The sequence below is a fragment of the Pristis pectinata genome, chromosome 26, assembly GCF_009764475.1.
Source record: "Pristis pectinata isolate sPriPec2 chromosome 26, sPriPec2.1.pri, whole genome shotgun sequence".
Lineage (NCBI taxonomy): Eukaryota > Metazoa > Chordata > Chondrichthyes > Rhinopristiformes > Pristidae > Pristis > Pristis pectinata.
In genome coordinates this window covers 20,605,783-20,623,685 of record NC_067430.1, presented here as the reverse complement: position 1 = coordinate 20,623,685, position 17,903 = coordinate 20,605,783, and the positions used below count along the sequence as shown (strand labels likewise).

The 17,903-nt window shown below is 43.1% G+C and overlaps 1 protein-coding gene across 1 annotated transcript in view; it reads left to right on the top strand.

Annotated features, from left to right (window-relative positions):
• The window catches only part of plch2a (phospholipase C, eta 2a), a 231,998-nt gene that overhangs the window by 144,241 nt on the left and 69,854 nt on the right, over nt 1-17,903 (top strand). The window contains exons 6-11 of the mRNA XM_052039505.1: nt 974-1,144; nt 8,624-8,717; nt 9,560-9,763; nt 10,373-10,493; nt 11,270-11,441; nt 15,497-15,604. Of these exons, the coding sequence (XP_051895465.1) occupies nt 974-1,144; nt 8,624-8,717; nt 9,560-9,763; nt 10,373-10,493; nt 11,270-11,441; nt 15,497-15,604 (870 nt within the window). The remainder of the gene's footprint in view (nt 1-973; nt 1,145-8,623; nt 8,718-9,559; nt 9,764-10,372; nt 10,494-11,269; nt 11,442-15,496; nt 15,605-17,903) is intronic.

Below are 17,903 nucleotides of genomic sequence, written 5' to 3'. Positions count from 1 at the left end.
ATCAGGAGGAGGGCAGCTCCTGTGAGACTCACCAGTGTTCATGGGCTGGAGGTGATCAAAGTGAAATGAACAAAAACCAGGTGGGCCCTGAGGTCTTTCCAACTCCCACCCACCCAAGACACTTTCACACCTCTCAAGATGTACAGTAACCAAACCATCTGGCCAGTGTCATAGAGTCCATCATGTGGGATCTTGATAAAAGCCTTGCAAAAGTCCATGTAGACAGCATCAACCACCCTGCCCTCATCAGTCGTCTTGGTCACCTCTTCAGAAAAATTAAACAAATTTGTGAGATATGATTTCTGACACACCGTCAATCTGTCAGAATCCTTGCACCTCTGGGGTGCTTAACTATTGGCCTGGGGCCATATTTCTCCCTTGCTGTGCACAAAATGCCTGCTCCGTTTTTACATTAGAATGGTGAAAGGCACTGCTGGTTGTTCCTTCCGCCCAGTGAACAAGGGCAGGGTGCACTCTACTCTGATGCCCTCTACTGCTCAATAGCCAACAAACAATAACAGAGGTCAACAGAAGAGAAGATCGGCAGAAAAATTTATTTTAAAACAAAGGAGGTGGGGATGAAATTGCAAGGGAATACGGCAGCTCTTTTTGTTGAGCCCTTTAGGAAAGTTTCCTTAATTACATCAGGATTTATTATTATCATGTACACAGTTTACTCTGTGAGCTTCAACTGAGCAAGGAATTTCATTGCATGCTGGTGTATATGACAATAAACTCATCTGAATCTGAATCTGGGGAACTACTCTTCAAAAGCACTTCACCACTTATAGAATGCTTGGGACATCCTGAGGTTGTGAAAGGATTTGTGCCCCTTTCTTTCTTGGACATCTTGTAGAGTACTGACATTGGCCCCCTCCTCACTTTATTTGATACATTTTGGATCCAGCAGGGAATCCAAGATCCAGACATAGTAACTGGAAAATTAATGAAACTTTCTTTTCCCCATTACCAGGAGGCAGACACAGATGACAACCAAGGCACACTGGACTTTGAAGAGTTCTGTGCATTTTATAAGATGATGTCCACGCGACGAGATCTCTATCTCCTGATGCTCATGTACAGTAACCACAAGGACCAGATGGACACTGATGACCTGAAGAGGTTTCTGGAGGTGGAGCAGAAGGTGAGCGTTTTAAGAAAGATTCAGTCCCGAGTGGAACAGCTGCTTCTCTTCACAGATTCCCATTTACCAGTTGCCACTGGGTCAGCCCAGAACATTGGTCAACATGAGGTTAAAGGGTCACGGTCTTACTTTACTTCCAGAGAACTATGGACACTGTGTCACATCAGGTTAAGCTGAAGGGTCTTGTCAGTAGATGTCCAAGCAACATTCACCATCCAGGGCCACACATCGAAAGCCCCTTGGAAACTCAATCCAATGTGCTGGAGAGGCCAAGAGGTTTAAATGTGGAATATTACTCAGATTCTTTGTCATTGACCCAAATTTCTCCCCAGTCATGTAGGGTGTTACAAAATCTTCAGTTTAGACAGATATTGGCTTTGTAAAAGCAACTAGCATTTTTAAAATTAAAACCATGCAGTCGGTGTTGCCCAAAATGGGTGGCATGGTGGTGCCGCAGGTAGTGCTGCTGTCTCATAGCTCTGGGGATGTGGGTTCAATCCTGTTTTCCAGTGCTGTCTGTGTGGAGTTTGCATGTTCTCTTTGTGACTGAGGTGTTTTCCCAAGCGGTCTGAGTTCCAGCCAAATCCCAAAGGTGTGCTGGTAGGTTAATTGGCCTCCGTAAATTGTGTAGAAATTATTGAGAGAAACGGAGGGATACAGTCACAGAAGGCTACAGTCACAGAGGGATACAGTCACAGAAGAACAATTCATAGAGGGATACATCTCAGAAGGACACAGTCACAGAAAGGTACAGTCACAGAGGGATACAGTCACAGAGGAATACAATCAGACATTAAGAGGGAGTGCCAAAGTGGTTGAAAGGAAGAAAACACAGAAGAGGCTGTAGTTAGAAGAACAATGAGCTTGTGGGGAATTGTTGTGGCAGGCGGATGAAGTTAGAGAGGAGGAGGAAGAAATATTGAGAAATAGCAACTTCGAGCTTAAGATTAGCCATTGGTAAGGGAAGCAGAGTGAGAATGGTAAGGGAGTTTAGCAGTAACTTTGATTAAACATCAGTCCATGGTGCTGGATCAAGAGTGATGATGAGGCTTTAAATGAAGTAATACCAGTCATTAATCTGCAATTGGCTCACATTCAAATGTTGAAGTGTGAAGTTGTAGGCGCAGGAAGGAGCATCAGTGGTCTCCCTGGACTGTCGCTCACTGAATATGCTGAGGCAGACATTTCTGTTGCTTTCCTGGACTGCCATTAAAAGCAGACAGCTGTGTTTACTCGCTGCCTCCTGCCCAATGAATCTCAAGGATAATGTTGCTAAAATGATTTCCCAGGTGTTGCTTGATATAATAACAGCTTCGTGGTTTCGCTGTATCATTATCAATTTGAACAGGCAAGAAAACAGCAGCATTTAGCTTTAATATCTTTTAATATATTTGAACTGCAATTCAACTGGCTTCATTACATCTTGCCTCTCTTTTGTTGCTCTGACAAGCCTGTTGTGGGGTCTGGTGTCAGTACTTGGTCTCCTGGAAAGAGAACCCACAGACCTGACTCAAATTTCCAACTGATTCAATCACTTTCTCTTCTGTGTTAAAGATGCTACTTCCTCCTTCACCCTGGATGCTTTGATGCTTGGCTGGAATACATTCCCTTTCGGACCAGTGACTGTCTAGTGTCCTATTCAGCCATGGGGGGCTTCACAGCTGCATCCCCGCAATGTCCACATACATGGTCAGGGGCAGGAACACAAAATGAAAACCTAACCTTCGACCCCAGGAAAAGAAGAAAGACTTGCATTTCCATAGCACCTTTCACTCGTTGAGGATGCACCAAGTGCCTTACAGTTAAGGGAGTACCTTTTGACTATATTTCATTGTGTAGGAAATGTAACAGTGCTTTTGCACACATCAAGGCTCCCACAAATAGCATTGTGATAGCAACCAGACAACCTGTTCATCGCAGTATTGATGGAGGGGTAAATATGACCAAACATACTGGGGACAACAAATGGTTCAAGTGGTGGTGTCTTTCCATCTCTCACAGTCTCCCCACCATCACAGACCTTTCCATTTTATTCTCATCGCCCCTCCCTCCTTTCTCTGCAACCTGAAAATCATGTTTCATTTCTAATATTTGATGGAAACATTGACTCTTCTTCTGTCTTCGCAGATGCTGCCTGACCTGCTGAGCATTTCCAGCATTTTCTGTTTTTGTTTCAGATTTCCAACTCCTGCATTTTCTTGCTTTGGCTTACACACTAATTAGTTGAGCAGTTTCACATGCCGCACTAACTAGTAGTGTCACATGCAGCATTAACTAGCAGTGTCACATGCCGCACTAACTAGTAGTGCCACATGCCGCACTAACTAGTAGTGTCACATGCAGCACTAACTAGTAGTGCCACATGCCGCACTAACTAGTAGTGTCACATGCAGCATTAACTAGTAGTGTCACATGCCGCACTAACTAGTTGAGCACAGTCAGTGTTCAGCAAGTGCAATGTAACTCCATTTCCTTTTTATATGGGAACCAGGAGACAAACCCTTGGGATCCATGCATGGTCATCTAGCTGGGGCCAGCTGGTGTGGTCCTCGGTGTGGCTGCTGTTGCTGCTCTTCAGGCTTCATTCCCACCCCACTTTTCTCCACTCCACCCTCACCCCTGTCCAGCCTCCTACAGACACAGTGCCTACATTGTTTAGAATTCACAGGCTGTGCAGATTTCAAAAACATTGCAGCAATCTCTTTTCTGAGATATTCTAACATCACTTTCCACATATTCTGTGTTGTGAAGTGTGAGGTAACCAATCATTGGATCCAAGACCAGTTGCAACAATGACCTGGAATTTCATTCAACAATAAAATAGAAATGCTTCTGGACTTTTGATTTTTAAAATAGGTCCATGACATTTTATGGATGACTCTCCAGCTGAAGGGTCCTGCCTGCACTGTGTTTCCCATCTCCGGGGAATAGGACAAGTCAATCATTCTCCCAGGTATCCTTGGTAACATTTATTCCTCAACCAGCCCATGATGGTGCAGACACATCATTGGATCAGGAGGTGCTCATATTAGAGGAGGAATGTAGTTCTCTACCTTTCTCTTTGTCTCTCTCCTCTATCTCCCAATCTCTGCCTTATTCTTGGTCTTGCTCCCTCTGGAACTCTTGTTGCGTTTGACTCTCTCTCTCTCCTATGTCTGCATCTACATTAGTCTGTGTTCTTTTCTATGTCCCATATTATTAACTCTTCCCTTCTGTCTGCCTGCCTCCGTGTGTCTGTCTGTTTCTCTGTTTATGCCTATTTACTGGTGAGCGTGTTTGTGTCTCTCTCTATATCTGCCTCTGTCAGTCCATCTCTGTGTTTATGTCTCTCTGTATTGTTGTTCCTCCCCTTGTAATTCTATGTGATTGTCACTCCCTCTCTGTCTCTCACTCTCCATGTGTCTCCCCACTCTCTTATCACCCTTTCTTTCTTTCTGTGCATTCACTTGAAACACAAAACATTGCCCTAAGCAGTGGCCGTTCATAAAGGAAGCTAATTTTAAAAAATGCTGAATCCAATGTTCATGGATTGATGATCACCACAATTGCTCTATGAATGACCTGACTTGTCCAGGTATCAGTAGCACTGAAGATCCATTAAACACTTTTCCCACAAGCCTTTGTAAGGGTCAAACAGAGGTTTTGCATCAGACATCCATCTCTTGGGTATTAGATTGGAGTCCCAGTCTGTCAAGGAATTTGCTATTGTCCTGTTCAGAACGCACCAGGAAAGACCACATTGCCCAAACAATTTTCATTGAACAACTGACTGAGTTGCATCAGCCCAGAGGTTCAGTCAGTGAGACCCACATCCCTACCTCTCTCCCTACCAAGCACTATGGAAGCATGCATCCTGGTTTGCATCCTGATGCTGTCTCTCGGATAAGGGATTAGACTGAGGTCACAATTGTCTATGCAGGTGGACATGAAAGATCTCATGCCACTCTCTGAAGTACAGAATGCTTTACCAGAGCTGTGTCAAAGATCTTCCACTGATCAAAGGCAATGAGCTTCTCGTGCATCTCACTGTTGCCCATAGAATGTTTCATTTATTGATTTGACTGCCTACATGAAAGCAATTTAAAAGTAATTCATTGTGCAGTGCACAAAGAGGCAGTTTCTTCTGATAGCTCTTAATAAAGACTCAGCTCCTGAATTAAAGCAAAACTCCTGTGCTTTGTAATATTTGTAATATTTTGCCCTTTGGGAGCAATTCAATAATCCACACCAGCACGTTTGCAATTATTTAATTGTAGTTAAGATCTGAGTCCACAATTCCCCCAGAATCATATTAGTGGCAGTTTACAACATCGAGGTCTTACACCTACTGCTTTCTCAGTGGCGGGCAGAAGGTTCAGGCAGTGTCCCTGACAGCAGAAGGCTCAGCCAGTGTCCCTGGCAGCAGAAGGTTCAGCCAGTGTCTCTGGCAGCAGCAGGTTCAGCCAGTGTCTCTGGCAGCAGCAGGTTCAGCCAGTGTCCCTGGCAGCAGAAGGTTATAGATTCAGGAGTGCGTCACATCCTCTGGGAGACAAAAGTGCATTTCTTTCAAACACCTATGCTGTTTCTACTTTATTTTCAAAAACTGATGAACTTTCCTATTAATCATTAAATTAATTACATTCACCTTCCCATCTGACGAGGGGAAGGAGTCATAGAGAAACCACGTACCTAATATCATAGGTTTTTCCTAACCTTTGGCCTTTCTGAAACACAGCCGCCACCACACAACGAGGCACAATTTCCCCTCTGTTATATGTGCTATATGTTTAATTCACGTTGAACCCTTCTTCTGAAATTAGTTCCGTTCATTGAACGGAACCGAATTTCAGAAACAGAGTTCAAAGCATGTACATGCCTACACAAGCATGCCACAAGTACATCAGCGGGTAAAATTCTACCCTTGTATCTCTATACAGAAGACATAGGGCATTCTCCTGAGAAGACTGTATTCTGCAAAGATATCAACCCCTCCTCCCCATCTGTACATTCAGAAACCTTAAACCTACCGAACATCATTGAAAGCTCATTTGGTTCACTGAAGTCCTTCAGGGAAGGAAACTCGCCGTCCTCACCAGTTGGGCCTGTATGTGACCCCAGTCCTCACCAACAATGTTGACTATTAGTTGCTTCTTCAGTTCAGGGTCATTTCGGGATGGCCAATAAATGCTGGAATCCCATGAACGAATAAATAAAAAGAATTCCACAGAGTTAGACTGACCCTGGTTCCCATCCCCATTCATTTCAGCTAATAATGAGCTTTCAATGGATTTCATTTTTATGCTCTTTCTGTGTTTTCTCTTACTTCACTAATAGATCTTGGCTCTCAGGAGGAGGATCAGTGCTGCCAGGTGGCATGGCTGTTCTGCTGATGGTTTTATTGATTTTGGTTAAAGCAGCCCAAGGCCTCTGGGTTTACATTTCTTCTTTTCCCCTCTTACTTCACAGTCCCTCTTACCCTATGGCAGCTTCTGAACAGGCCTTTTCTCTGTCAACCAGAACAAACACAACATAAAACAAAATAAATCTGAATAACACCGACAATATATGTGCGTGTATATCCTTTCATGCAGTATTTTGAGTAAGAAAATTTAGTCAATGCAAAAGATAAAAAAAAGGCGTGATTTGGTCAAATTATCATTACTCCAAGCCTATTATTTCTCACACACTGTATCCTGATCAATAACCACAAAGTGGCATTTATCAAATTGTTCGGTGCACAGACCAGAAAGGAATCAACACCACAAGGCATCAGAGCCATTCCCCACTTCATGGACAGGGTCGGACCATTCGGTCTACTGTATCTATGTTGGGACTTCCTGGAACAATCACAGACTAATCCTGCTTTCTTTCCTCGAACCTAGTATCAACCAAAGTATATCAATATACTATCTGGGTATGCCAATATTTACTAAGTCTTTGTCAACATTTAGCTAGTGGCGATCAATATGTGGTGAGCATATGTTAATATTTAATAAATGTATGTTAATATTCTTTTTATTTTCAATATTCAGAAAGTGTACATCAGCATTTATCAACATTTGACTAACTTATATCAATATTCAGTGAGTTTATAAATATTCAGCCAGTATATATCAGCATTTAACATGCGTACATCATGTTCAGTACATATATGCTAATATTTAACTCCAGTGTACATCAATATTCAGCCAGCACATATTAGTATTTAACAAATTTAAGATTCTGTTTCTGATCAGCTTAATGGCAAAGGGTGCCAATTAATTTAAGAAACTGTTTTAAATGTTTGCAAATTCTTAGTTTTTATTTCTGGATTTTGTATTCAGGTATTAACAGCATTAGAAATTTTTTACAAACAATGCTATTGCTTAACTTGCAATGTCACTTTCTAGTGTTAGGTAAGCCTACAGTGGCATCATTCCTGACCCTAACTCACTCCTTCTCTTAGACTGGGTAACTAGGATTTCCTCATCCTGTAGCCAACTTCATCCTTCCTGCTCTATTCTGTAAAGCTAAATATTGCAGATGCTGTAAGTCAGAAGTGAAAATAAGAAATGCCAGAAATGCACAACAGATCAGTCGACATTGGTGGAGAGAGAAAAACAGCATGGACAGATTGGTGATTTTCCTATTACAAATATCCCTACTTGATTTATCTAAGCCTCCCCAGTCTAAGTTTTGAGTTCCCCTGAACCCTGCTTTAACCGTATGCTCGGTATCACAGGGATTTAACCACTAAGCAGTTCTTGTTTTCCTGTTCCTTTTAGAACAGGGGCAAGCACAGTCAATGGGAGGGAGGTTGCTTGCTCCATGTTTGACGTCACATCTAACATGGTGATCTTAGTGAGCTCTGGGTGCTCTGGTTTCCTCCCACATTCCAAAGATGTACAGGTTAGGAAATTGTGGGCATGGTATGTTGGCGCCAGAAAACATGGCGACACTTGTGGGTTGTCCCAGAACACTACACAAAAAAGGTGTATTTCACTGTGTGTTTCAATGTACATGTGACTAATAAAGAAATCTTATCCTATCTTAACACCAGCAACAATGTATAGTAGTAGCAACTTCCCAAAACTTCACAAGAGCATTATAAATCAGAGTCTGATACTGTGCCACATAAAGGGATATTGGAACAGTTAACCAGTCAGACAGAGAGATAGAGGAGGGCAGAGAGGAGAAAGGGTTTGGGGAGAGAGTTGCTGAGCTTCGGGCCAGGCAAGTTGAAGGAGCGGCACCTGTGGAGCGATCGGGAATCCATAATGGAGGAGCTCAGCCTGTTTGATATCAACTCCTGTATATCCAGTGCCAACCCCAGCATCCATGTGGGTCTGTAGGTCTTGGAGAGCTGCAAGCCCTGAATCACTGGAGCCATCCTCAATACTGAGACACAGGATTGGGAATCAAATGCATTTACTGTGCTGTGCAATTAGACACCTTGTTGTCTGGATACAATGCAGAAGGTAGCTAATCTCTAAGCCCCTGCCATCTCTCTCTTCTCACCAGATGAGCTCTGTGACGAAGGAACATTGTCTGGAGATCATTGACAAATTTGAGCCATGTCTTGAGAACCAGAAGCGAGGGGTCCTCGGGATCGATGGTAGGTTCACAACTCCTCTGTTTTGCTTCTTCCCCAGTTGATTTCTCCCCGCCTGGGTTCCACGGGCTGCCGAGCTGCCATTCCTTCCGTGTCTGCCCAGACGGTCGACATTACTTCCATGTGGGGCATCAGAAGAGGATATGACCTTGCCCCTTCTCCAACATCTCTCCTTGTACACACATGTGCAAACACCCACACATGCCCGTTCACCCAGCCCTGACATATCCTCACATGCCCACTCATTCTCTTTCTCCCCAACACACATTTTCCAGCAGACACCAGCAGTGAGTGGGCACCAGCTGAGATTGTCACAAGGAAGGATCTTTCCCAGGGAATTTGTTGCTCAGTATCAGGCTGAATTTATCTATTGACAGGATAAAGTAATTTATTTTGCAAAGGAATAAACAATTCTGACTATATTTAAAAAAAAACGTATTTATGATTGTCTGATTTTCCTCTTAATACTTTCAGTCTGAATGTTTGATCCCAGTACAGTAGAATCTCCACTACCTGGGATCCTTTGATCTTCCAGCCAATTTACCAGGTTGGTTTTGATGATTCAACATATGAACAGGAGGGAGCCAGTTGGCCCCTCAAACCTGAATCATGGCTGATCTGTATCCTAACCCATCCATCTGCCTTAATTGCATTTTAAACCCTTTGCTGGCAAAACATCTTTCAATATTGGATTAAAATTGCTACTTGAGCAGCTTCTGTGGCCCTTTGTTTCCACACTTCTGCCTCTCTCTCCTCAATGCACTTTAAACATATTTCCCCCTTCTCTTGGACACCCATCTAAGTGGAATGAGCTGCAATATAAATCTTTCCATCGACCCCCACAGGTTTCACAAACTATATGCGAAGCCCAGCTGGTGATATCTTTAACCCTGAACATCACAATGTGACCCAGGACATGACGCAGCCTCTGTGTAACTATTACATTGCCTCTTCCCACAACACCTATTTAATGGGGGACCAGCTGATGTCACAGTCACGAGTGGACATGTATGCCTGGGTGCTACAAGCTGGTTGTCGCTGTGTTGAAGGTAAGATCAGAGCTGACACTTTCTTTTCTGGATTTGTCCCCACATTTTTCTTGTAGAAGGTTCATGCACAAGGTATATATTACAGCCAGACAGTTCCCATCTCTGGAAGTATGCCCATACAAAGCATTTCGTTATGACTCAAGTGAGTCACAGATTCATTTCCTTTCCAATAGATTGTGGCTTCAAGTTCTGCCTTGCAGACATTAAAACAAAATCTAGGTGAAATCCAGGGTGGTACTGAGGGAGTGCTACACTGTCAAAGGCATAATTAGAAGGTAATAGCACAGAAAGAGGCTATTGGGCCCATCGTATCCACACCGGCTCTCTACCAGAGCACTTCACTAGACCCACACCCCCTGGCCCTTCTCTGTAGTTGTGCAAACTTCTCCTCAGCATTTATTTATCCATTTCCCTCTTAGAGGTCACAATCGAACTGCCTCCACCACATTTGCAGGCAGCCCATTTCTGACCCAAACTGCAGGCTCTCGAGGAATGTTTTCCTTATATGGAAGGGTGGGATCACTTAATCATGCTTTTCCCTGGAACTTGTGTTGAACCACAGGCACTATTTCATGCATGCCTTTTATGAATAACTATGTTGCATTGCAGTTGACTGCTGGGATGGACCAGATGGAGAACCCATTGTTCACCACGGTTACACTCTCACCTCCAAAATCCTCTTCCGAGATGTGATGGAAACCATCAACAAATATGCTTTTGTGAAGTCTGAGTGAGTACCATGATTGCAATATAATCATTTCAATTTATGGTTCAAGCTGGCAGAGAGAGATTTAGCACAGTTTTACCCAGGACTGAAGAATTGTTAGCCTCACAAAGGCATAAGTCCCATTAAACACTTTCCAGTACAGGCACAGCACAGGTTAGATTCGGAGTAAAGCTTCCCCTACATTGTCCCATCAAACACTCCTAAAGAAAGATACAGCATGGACTAGATACAGGGTAAAATTCCCTCTACACTAAGCCATCAAACAATCCCAGGGAAAGCAACACACAAAATGCTGGAGGAACTCAGTGGGTCAGGCAGCATCTATGGAGGAAAATGGACAGTCGATGTTTTGGGTCAAGACCCTTCATCAGGAATGCCTGAGGAAGGGTCTCGACCCGAAACATCAACTGTCTCCTTCCCTCCATAGATGCTGCCTGACTCGCCGAGTTCCTCCAGCATTTTGTGTGTTGCTCCAGATTTCCAGCATCTGCAGCCTCTCTTGTGACTCCCAGAGAAAGGCACAGTATGGGCTAGGTACAGAGTAACTTCCTGCTATACTGTCCCATCAAGTGCTTCCAGGACAGGTACAGTACAGGTTAGATAGAGAGTGAAACTCTCTCCACACTGTATCATCAAACACTCCCAGAGCAGTTACGGTATGGTAAGGTGCAGAATAAAGCTTCCTCTACAACATGTGCTGTGAGATTAAATTTCTAGGCCAATGCATTTTAAAGTTGTCAGAGTTTATGCTGAATGTTTGGCTTGTGTCTGGATTGCAGATATCCAGTCATCCTCTCAATAGAAAATCACTGCAGTGTGCCCCAGCAGAAGAAGATGGCTCAGTACCTGTGTGAGATCTTGGGGGACAAACTTGATGTGTCTTCCGTGCATGTGGACAATGCGACCCTGCTGCCTTCCCCTGAGAGCTTGAAGGGAAAGATTCTTGTGAAGGTACAAATGCAATCAAATCTTCATTAATATTTAGCAAGGCTTGATGGGGTCATTGGGGTCACCTGTCTTAGAGATTGATTAGAGGACAATTATGTTCTATCTGAATTCAATTTGTGAAAAAGAAAACTACGAAGTTAATTTTTTCCAATGTTGCCAAGGTAACATGCTCCCTCCTTCCTGTAACTTAAAGAGAAAGGCTGCTATGAAAAAAAATCAATCCGCTTTATTAAACTACTCTTGTACCCTAAAATACTTCATAATTAAGGAAATACTGTTGAAATATAATCACTGTTATGGTCTGGGGAAAGGACCAGTCAATGTTCAGCAAGCTCCAATGAAAATTAATCAGCTAATGCCCAGATATCTGTTGTGATTTTGGTTGAGAACTATTCTTGTGGAAGAACTCCCTGCACAAGTAGTATTTATTTGTAGTCTTTTCATAACTACATGTAACTAAAACCATTCCTTCTGTGATCATTTGCATCTGGGGCAATTCTTTCATCTTGAGGGTGAGTTCTAAACAAAGGTGCACAGCTGAGAGATGGTTTCCAGCAGATCACATAAAGAATTCCGGAGGAATTTCTTTACATGGAATGTGGTGAGAAAGTTCAACACAGCTGAAGCAGAGAGGGTTGATGCATTTGACATCTCCACATCAGAGAAGGGAATAGAGTGAATTAGGGCCTGAGTGTGAAGCGGTAATTAGTGTTGAAGGAGATCTCTGGAGATTAAATCACTGCAGCTGGGGCTCAGTTGGTAGCATTCTTGCCTCTGAGCTTAAAGGTTATGGGTTCAGGTCTCACTGTAGATGCCTGGACACAAACCTGCAGGTTTACACTCCAAAGTAGTGCAGAAGGTGGTGTGTTTTTGATCAGGTGCTAAACCCAGGCCCTGTTTGCCCTCTCAGGATCCTGTGGCACTATTTCAATATTGATTCCATCAACCAATGTCACTAAAACCAAACAGATTACTTGACCATAGTAATGTGTTAGAGCTGCTCTGTCATCTACACAATGCATGAGCAATAGAGTCATCGAGTTATACAGCATGGAAACAGGTCGACTAAGTTGCTGACCTGACCTAGTCCCATTTGCCTGCGTTTGGCCCACATCCCTCGAAACATTTCCAATGTATGTACTTGTCTAAATGTCTTTTACACATTGCAATTGCACCCGCCTCTACCATTTCCTCTGGCATTCACCCACCACCCTCTGTGTGAAAAACTTGCCCCCCAGATCCCCTTTTAAAACTTTCTCCTCTCACCTTCGACCTATGCCCTCTAGTTTTAGGCTCCCCTGCCCTGGGAAAAATACTGTCGCCATTCACCTTATCCACGTCCCTCATGATTTTGTAAACCTCCATAAGGTCACCCCTCAGCCTCTTACACTCCTGGGGAAAAAGTCCTAGCCTATCCAGTCTCTCCTTCGGAAAAAAGCCCCATCCTATTCAGCCTGTCCTTGTTGAATACATTTTGAATACATGTATTAAATACATTTCAATGTAAAACAAGTCTTTCTATCTTTCTCTAAGTAACAACACAAGCCAGTCAGGTGAATGAATTCTATATAATGTTTTCTAATTTGACTAGTGCCAGACTGAATCCTATTGTTATCATATCACCAGCCCAAGACAATGGTTTCATCCCTAGTTGCTTCTTGACCTAAGTTCCATTCCCTTGTGACTTGCTCCTTACCTCATCTAGTACTTGATCATGAGGTTCCTCCCTGTCAACCCTCAGCACTCTCATTTACCATTCAATGCAAAAATCATCCTGCAGGTGTATCAGGGGTACAGTAGTGTAGCAGTTACTTTACTGGACCAACAGCCTGAGTTTGAGACCATTGATCTAGATGCATAGTTTGAACGCCACCATGGGAAATTTAAATAAAGCTAGTCCCAGTAATGGGAACCATGAAACCGCTTGTTGTAAAACCCACCAGCTTTATTAATGTCCTTCAGGGAACGAAATCTGACACCCTTACCTGGTCTGCTGTATAAGTGACTCCAGGCCCACCATTTGCACCTCACCAGCAACTGTGTCCTCAGGGGTAATTAAGGATGGGCAATAAATGCTGGCATTTCCAGCGATGGCCACATCCTGTGAATGAATAAGTAAAACAATCTGTAGCATTGTACATGACTGACAAACTAATGATCTTCATGAGGTGCAAATGAGAACTGGAAGTGAATTGCTTGCTGACTATCTCTGTTTACCTTCACCTGACCTAAATTAGGAAGCACTGGAGAGATTGGGGACACATTTGATTTATGCTCAACCTCTGGTCTGATGTACATTTCACATGTAGTGAAATTGTTCACAGGAAAGAAAAAAATTGGGTCATTTAAGGAAAGCACTTGTTAATCAAACCAAGGTGATTCTGTTTTCGTTACAATGACACAATTGCTGTGTGAAGAATATGATGAGCCAGAACTTTACATGTCCGTGAATCTCCCTCCTTTCTAATGGTTTGTGTTCTCTCCAGTTTTCTCCCCCTTACTTTGCAGGAAGAATTGGGAGATTCCCCAGCTCGGGCGTCATGGCCATTATTCATGGCTGAGCCCTGGCACTATGTCATGATCATCCATCAGACCTGTTCTTCCTGACCCACACTAGCAACACCTCAATGTTATAATTTTGGTTTCAAATCCATCCATGTACTGCCCCCCCCCCCTCATCTACCTCTGTAACCTCCCCCCACCCTACTACCCTCCAAGGCCATGCTCTCCATCATTCTGGTCTCTTGAGCATCACTGGTTTTAATCATCCCATTACTAGTGGCATGTCTCAGCTCAGACTGAGAATCAAACCGGTAATTATTTGGCCTGTATTGACTTGAGACTACAGCCAAGGGATCCAATTGCTAATTACTGTTCGGTGACCTGTGCTTGAGCTTATAAGTAGTGTCCCTGGCATGGCAAGGGGATGTGGCTCTTGCGCACTGTTAAATAAAGGTTGATTTCCCCTCCTTCTAAAACTATTAATTGGGGTCATTCTTTTTAGAAACGTTAAAACATTGCTTAATATTTCATGCCACGCTAAGAATCTGGTGAAACAAAGTACATATGTTGAGTCTCTGGTCCACATAATTCAAGTTCACTTTGTACAGAATCTTTCCTGAATCTCTGTCGATGTGAATTAGACTGACACATCGGAGCTGTCCTCAGGATTCGTCTCCAGCCTGTGTTCATAAGACAGCTTCTACAGCTGGGTGAAAGGTCTTTATTTGACAGTTGGCCTTTTTCTGGGGAGTATGACTAATCAAATTGGACCTAAAGACACCAGCACAAAGTTTTTTAATGACCACTTTGACTTGGTTAAATCTCTCATTTTGTTCTTTATCCATTTCCTTTGCTCTACCCATAAATCTCTCTCTCTCTTACCGTATCTTGTTCTCTCCCCTCTTTATTATCTTTTGTTCCTTCTTTCCCATCTCCCTCTCACTCTATTCCCCATCTATTTACTCTTCCCCATCCTTCTTCTCCATCTTTTCTTTCCTCTTCACCTTTTCCTTTCCACCTCTTGCTCCTACTTTTTCATTTTTATCCCCTTTCTGATCGCTCTCTGATTTTTCCATTTCACTATATCCCTTTCCCATTTCTCCTCCACATCTTTTCATTTATTTTTCTCTTTCCCATTCTTTTCACTCTCCACACCTTACGCTATCTTCTCTTCCCATTGTTCACATTGCTCACCCCCTCTCTTTCCCATCTCTTTCCCATTATCTGCATGCCTCTCTCTCTGCCTTTCCCATGCACTCTTTCCCATTTCTCTGCTATCCTTCTCTTGCATTGGTTTATCTCTCGTCCATCCTTTTCACCATCCTCACTGTTTAATCTTCCCATTGTTTATTTCTCTTTTATCTCTCTCTCACGCTCTCTCCCACCCTCAATCCCCCCTCCCCCCTCCTTCCACACACACACACACACACGCACGCACGCACGCACACACACACACACACACGCACGCACGCACGCACACACACGCACACACGCCTCTCACACCTCTCTGCTATCTTTTCCACTTCCCTCTTGCATATCTTCCTCTTATACTTCAGGGCAAGAAACTATCTGCAAATATCAGTGATGATGCCGAGGAGGGTGAGGTATCGGATGAGGACAGCGCGGATGAAATTGAAGATGATTGCAAGTTGATGAATGGAGATGTAAGTAGAAAGGTATAAACTGAGCATTTCAATTTGGTCCCTGTGGTGTTGCGAAGAATAACACTGCCTTAATTTTATATGGACAGTAATTTCCAAACATTAGAAATGGAACCACTCTATCCCATTAATCCCCTTTATATGTAGCGACAAAGATTGCAATTATCCTATTTTGACAATCGTTAATGATGATTATTAAGGGTTCAGATGTTCGTTGAAGGTTGATGCGGGGGTTGAGAAGGGGACGTGGCATGAGAATAAGGAAGATTGTCAACACCACAAGAGCGCATTTGAAGATAATTACTCTTTTTAAATTCTAGATGCTGTTGGGAAACCCTTTAATATTCTCAAAGCTCCCTGTCACGGTGATTTCCCTGGTTAGTGCAGAGGATCTGTGCTTCTGAGAGAAATTAATGTTATGATACAGTGAAAAAATAGTCACAGCATTGGTAGGTGTTTAAACCAGTACTACTCACTGGTCGGGCCAGCCAAAGATAGAGACAGCAAAGGCATCATTAACTTCATTGGAGATGGATCAACATGTGATAATCAAAACTTATTTAATGAGGACTATTCATTAGTATAAACATTAGAAAGAAAGAGGAAGAGCAAGAGTTTATGAGCTGGACTTCAGACAATTTTGGTGCATAACAATGAAGTTAAATTCTCCATCTGCTCACAGTATGAAGTATGGGCTTGGGCAGTGGCAACCAACTTTTAATCTTCACTCAGCACTTGACTGGCAATCCTATCCGAAGAGGCGACAGCATGGTGAATGCAGATAGGTTGCTCCTGGCAGGTTGGCATATTGTTCAGTTTTAGAGGAGCAAACCACTGAAGCCCTGAAGTTGGCTTTGCTCAGCTATCCTGGGAATGTTTATTGAGACAGCATAGAGGGACCTTTACTCTATACCTAATCCATGCTGTACCTGCCCAGAGAGTGTTTGCTGGTACAGTACAGAGGGAGCTTTATTCTATATCCAACCATGCTGATCCTCCCAAAAACTTACCATTCCCTAACCTCATGAGCCACACCAATTGTGGAGAAGTTCTAAGTTCACTAAATTCTAACAGTAGACCTCAATAGTTCTAAAGTCCCAGACTGAAAATAATATGTGAAGATTACAAATTCCTCACTATAAGTATTTGTTAGGACAGCGGAGAGAGACCTTTACTTTGTACTAATCCATGCTATACCTGCATGGTGACATTTGCCCTGTCACAATTCCAAAAATTAGCATCTTTCTGTTACCAAGGTATTACACAGGAACTATTAATCCTCCATTCCATCTTCCCAGGAATTCTGGTTCCTCTCCAGTTCTTTCTGTTTGCAAGATGGCCACCATTGCATCTCATGACCCAACAATATGGCAGCCCTTACCCCTCCCATTGCCTGTCAAAGTATTAAGGCAACCTGTGGTAGAAAATGGATTGCTGGAGGAGAGTATTCCACATACACTGAGTAGCTATTTCCTTAAAGGGTGCAGATGAGGATATAAATCAGCTACCCTCCCATCCCCATCCTCTGCAAAGCCACCCCAGTTTCCAACCAGAGTCATGGAATCAGACCCAGGAGCAAGAAATCTAAAAATTTTTGTTTCTATGTTGTGCATTCTATGTAATTCTTTACAGCTTTCACATTAACTTCATGAGATTTTCTCTAATTAAGATTTCTGTGCTTCCGTGCCTTTTCTTACTGCCTTTTCTTCCTCCTTGATGGTGCATTCATATGAAGTGGAAGGTACTGTTGACTGAACTTGCAGCATCTTACCCTTCACCATTACCCCACCACTCCCCACCATCGACGCACGTAGCATAGTACCGCAGTGATGCTCAAAGGGAGTACTGAGGTGCCTTCCAGATATTGAAAAGGGGATGGCTTGTAACTAAAACCACATCGTGGGGATCATGCTGTGTGGAGTGCTTATCTCTGCTGCAATATACTTTCACTGAGAGGGCAGATTAACAAACTTAAACTATTCTGGCTAACCTCTGAAATAAAGTCAGAAAATGCTGGAAATACCTAGCAGGTCAGGCAGCAGCTGCGCAGAGAGAAACAGAGTGGTTCAAGTCTGGCTAACCTCTGTCCTGATCTTATTGGGGAAGAGAGCTTTCTCAAACTTGGCACTGTTAGAGGTAGTGCTACAGCCACAGTGAGACGGTGAATGAAGTGGCATTGCCAACTCCTGCACAAGTAGCCTGGACTTTCCAAGAACTGAAGGTTAACTTCACAGGACCATTAAAAATTTTGAACTCTTCCAACACTTTTGATTATTAATTCCAAAAATATCAGAGTTGGGAA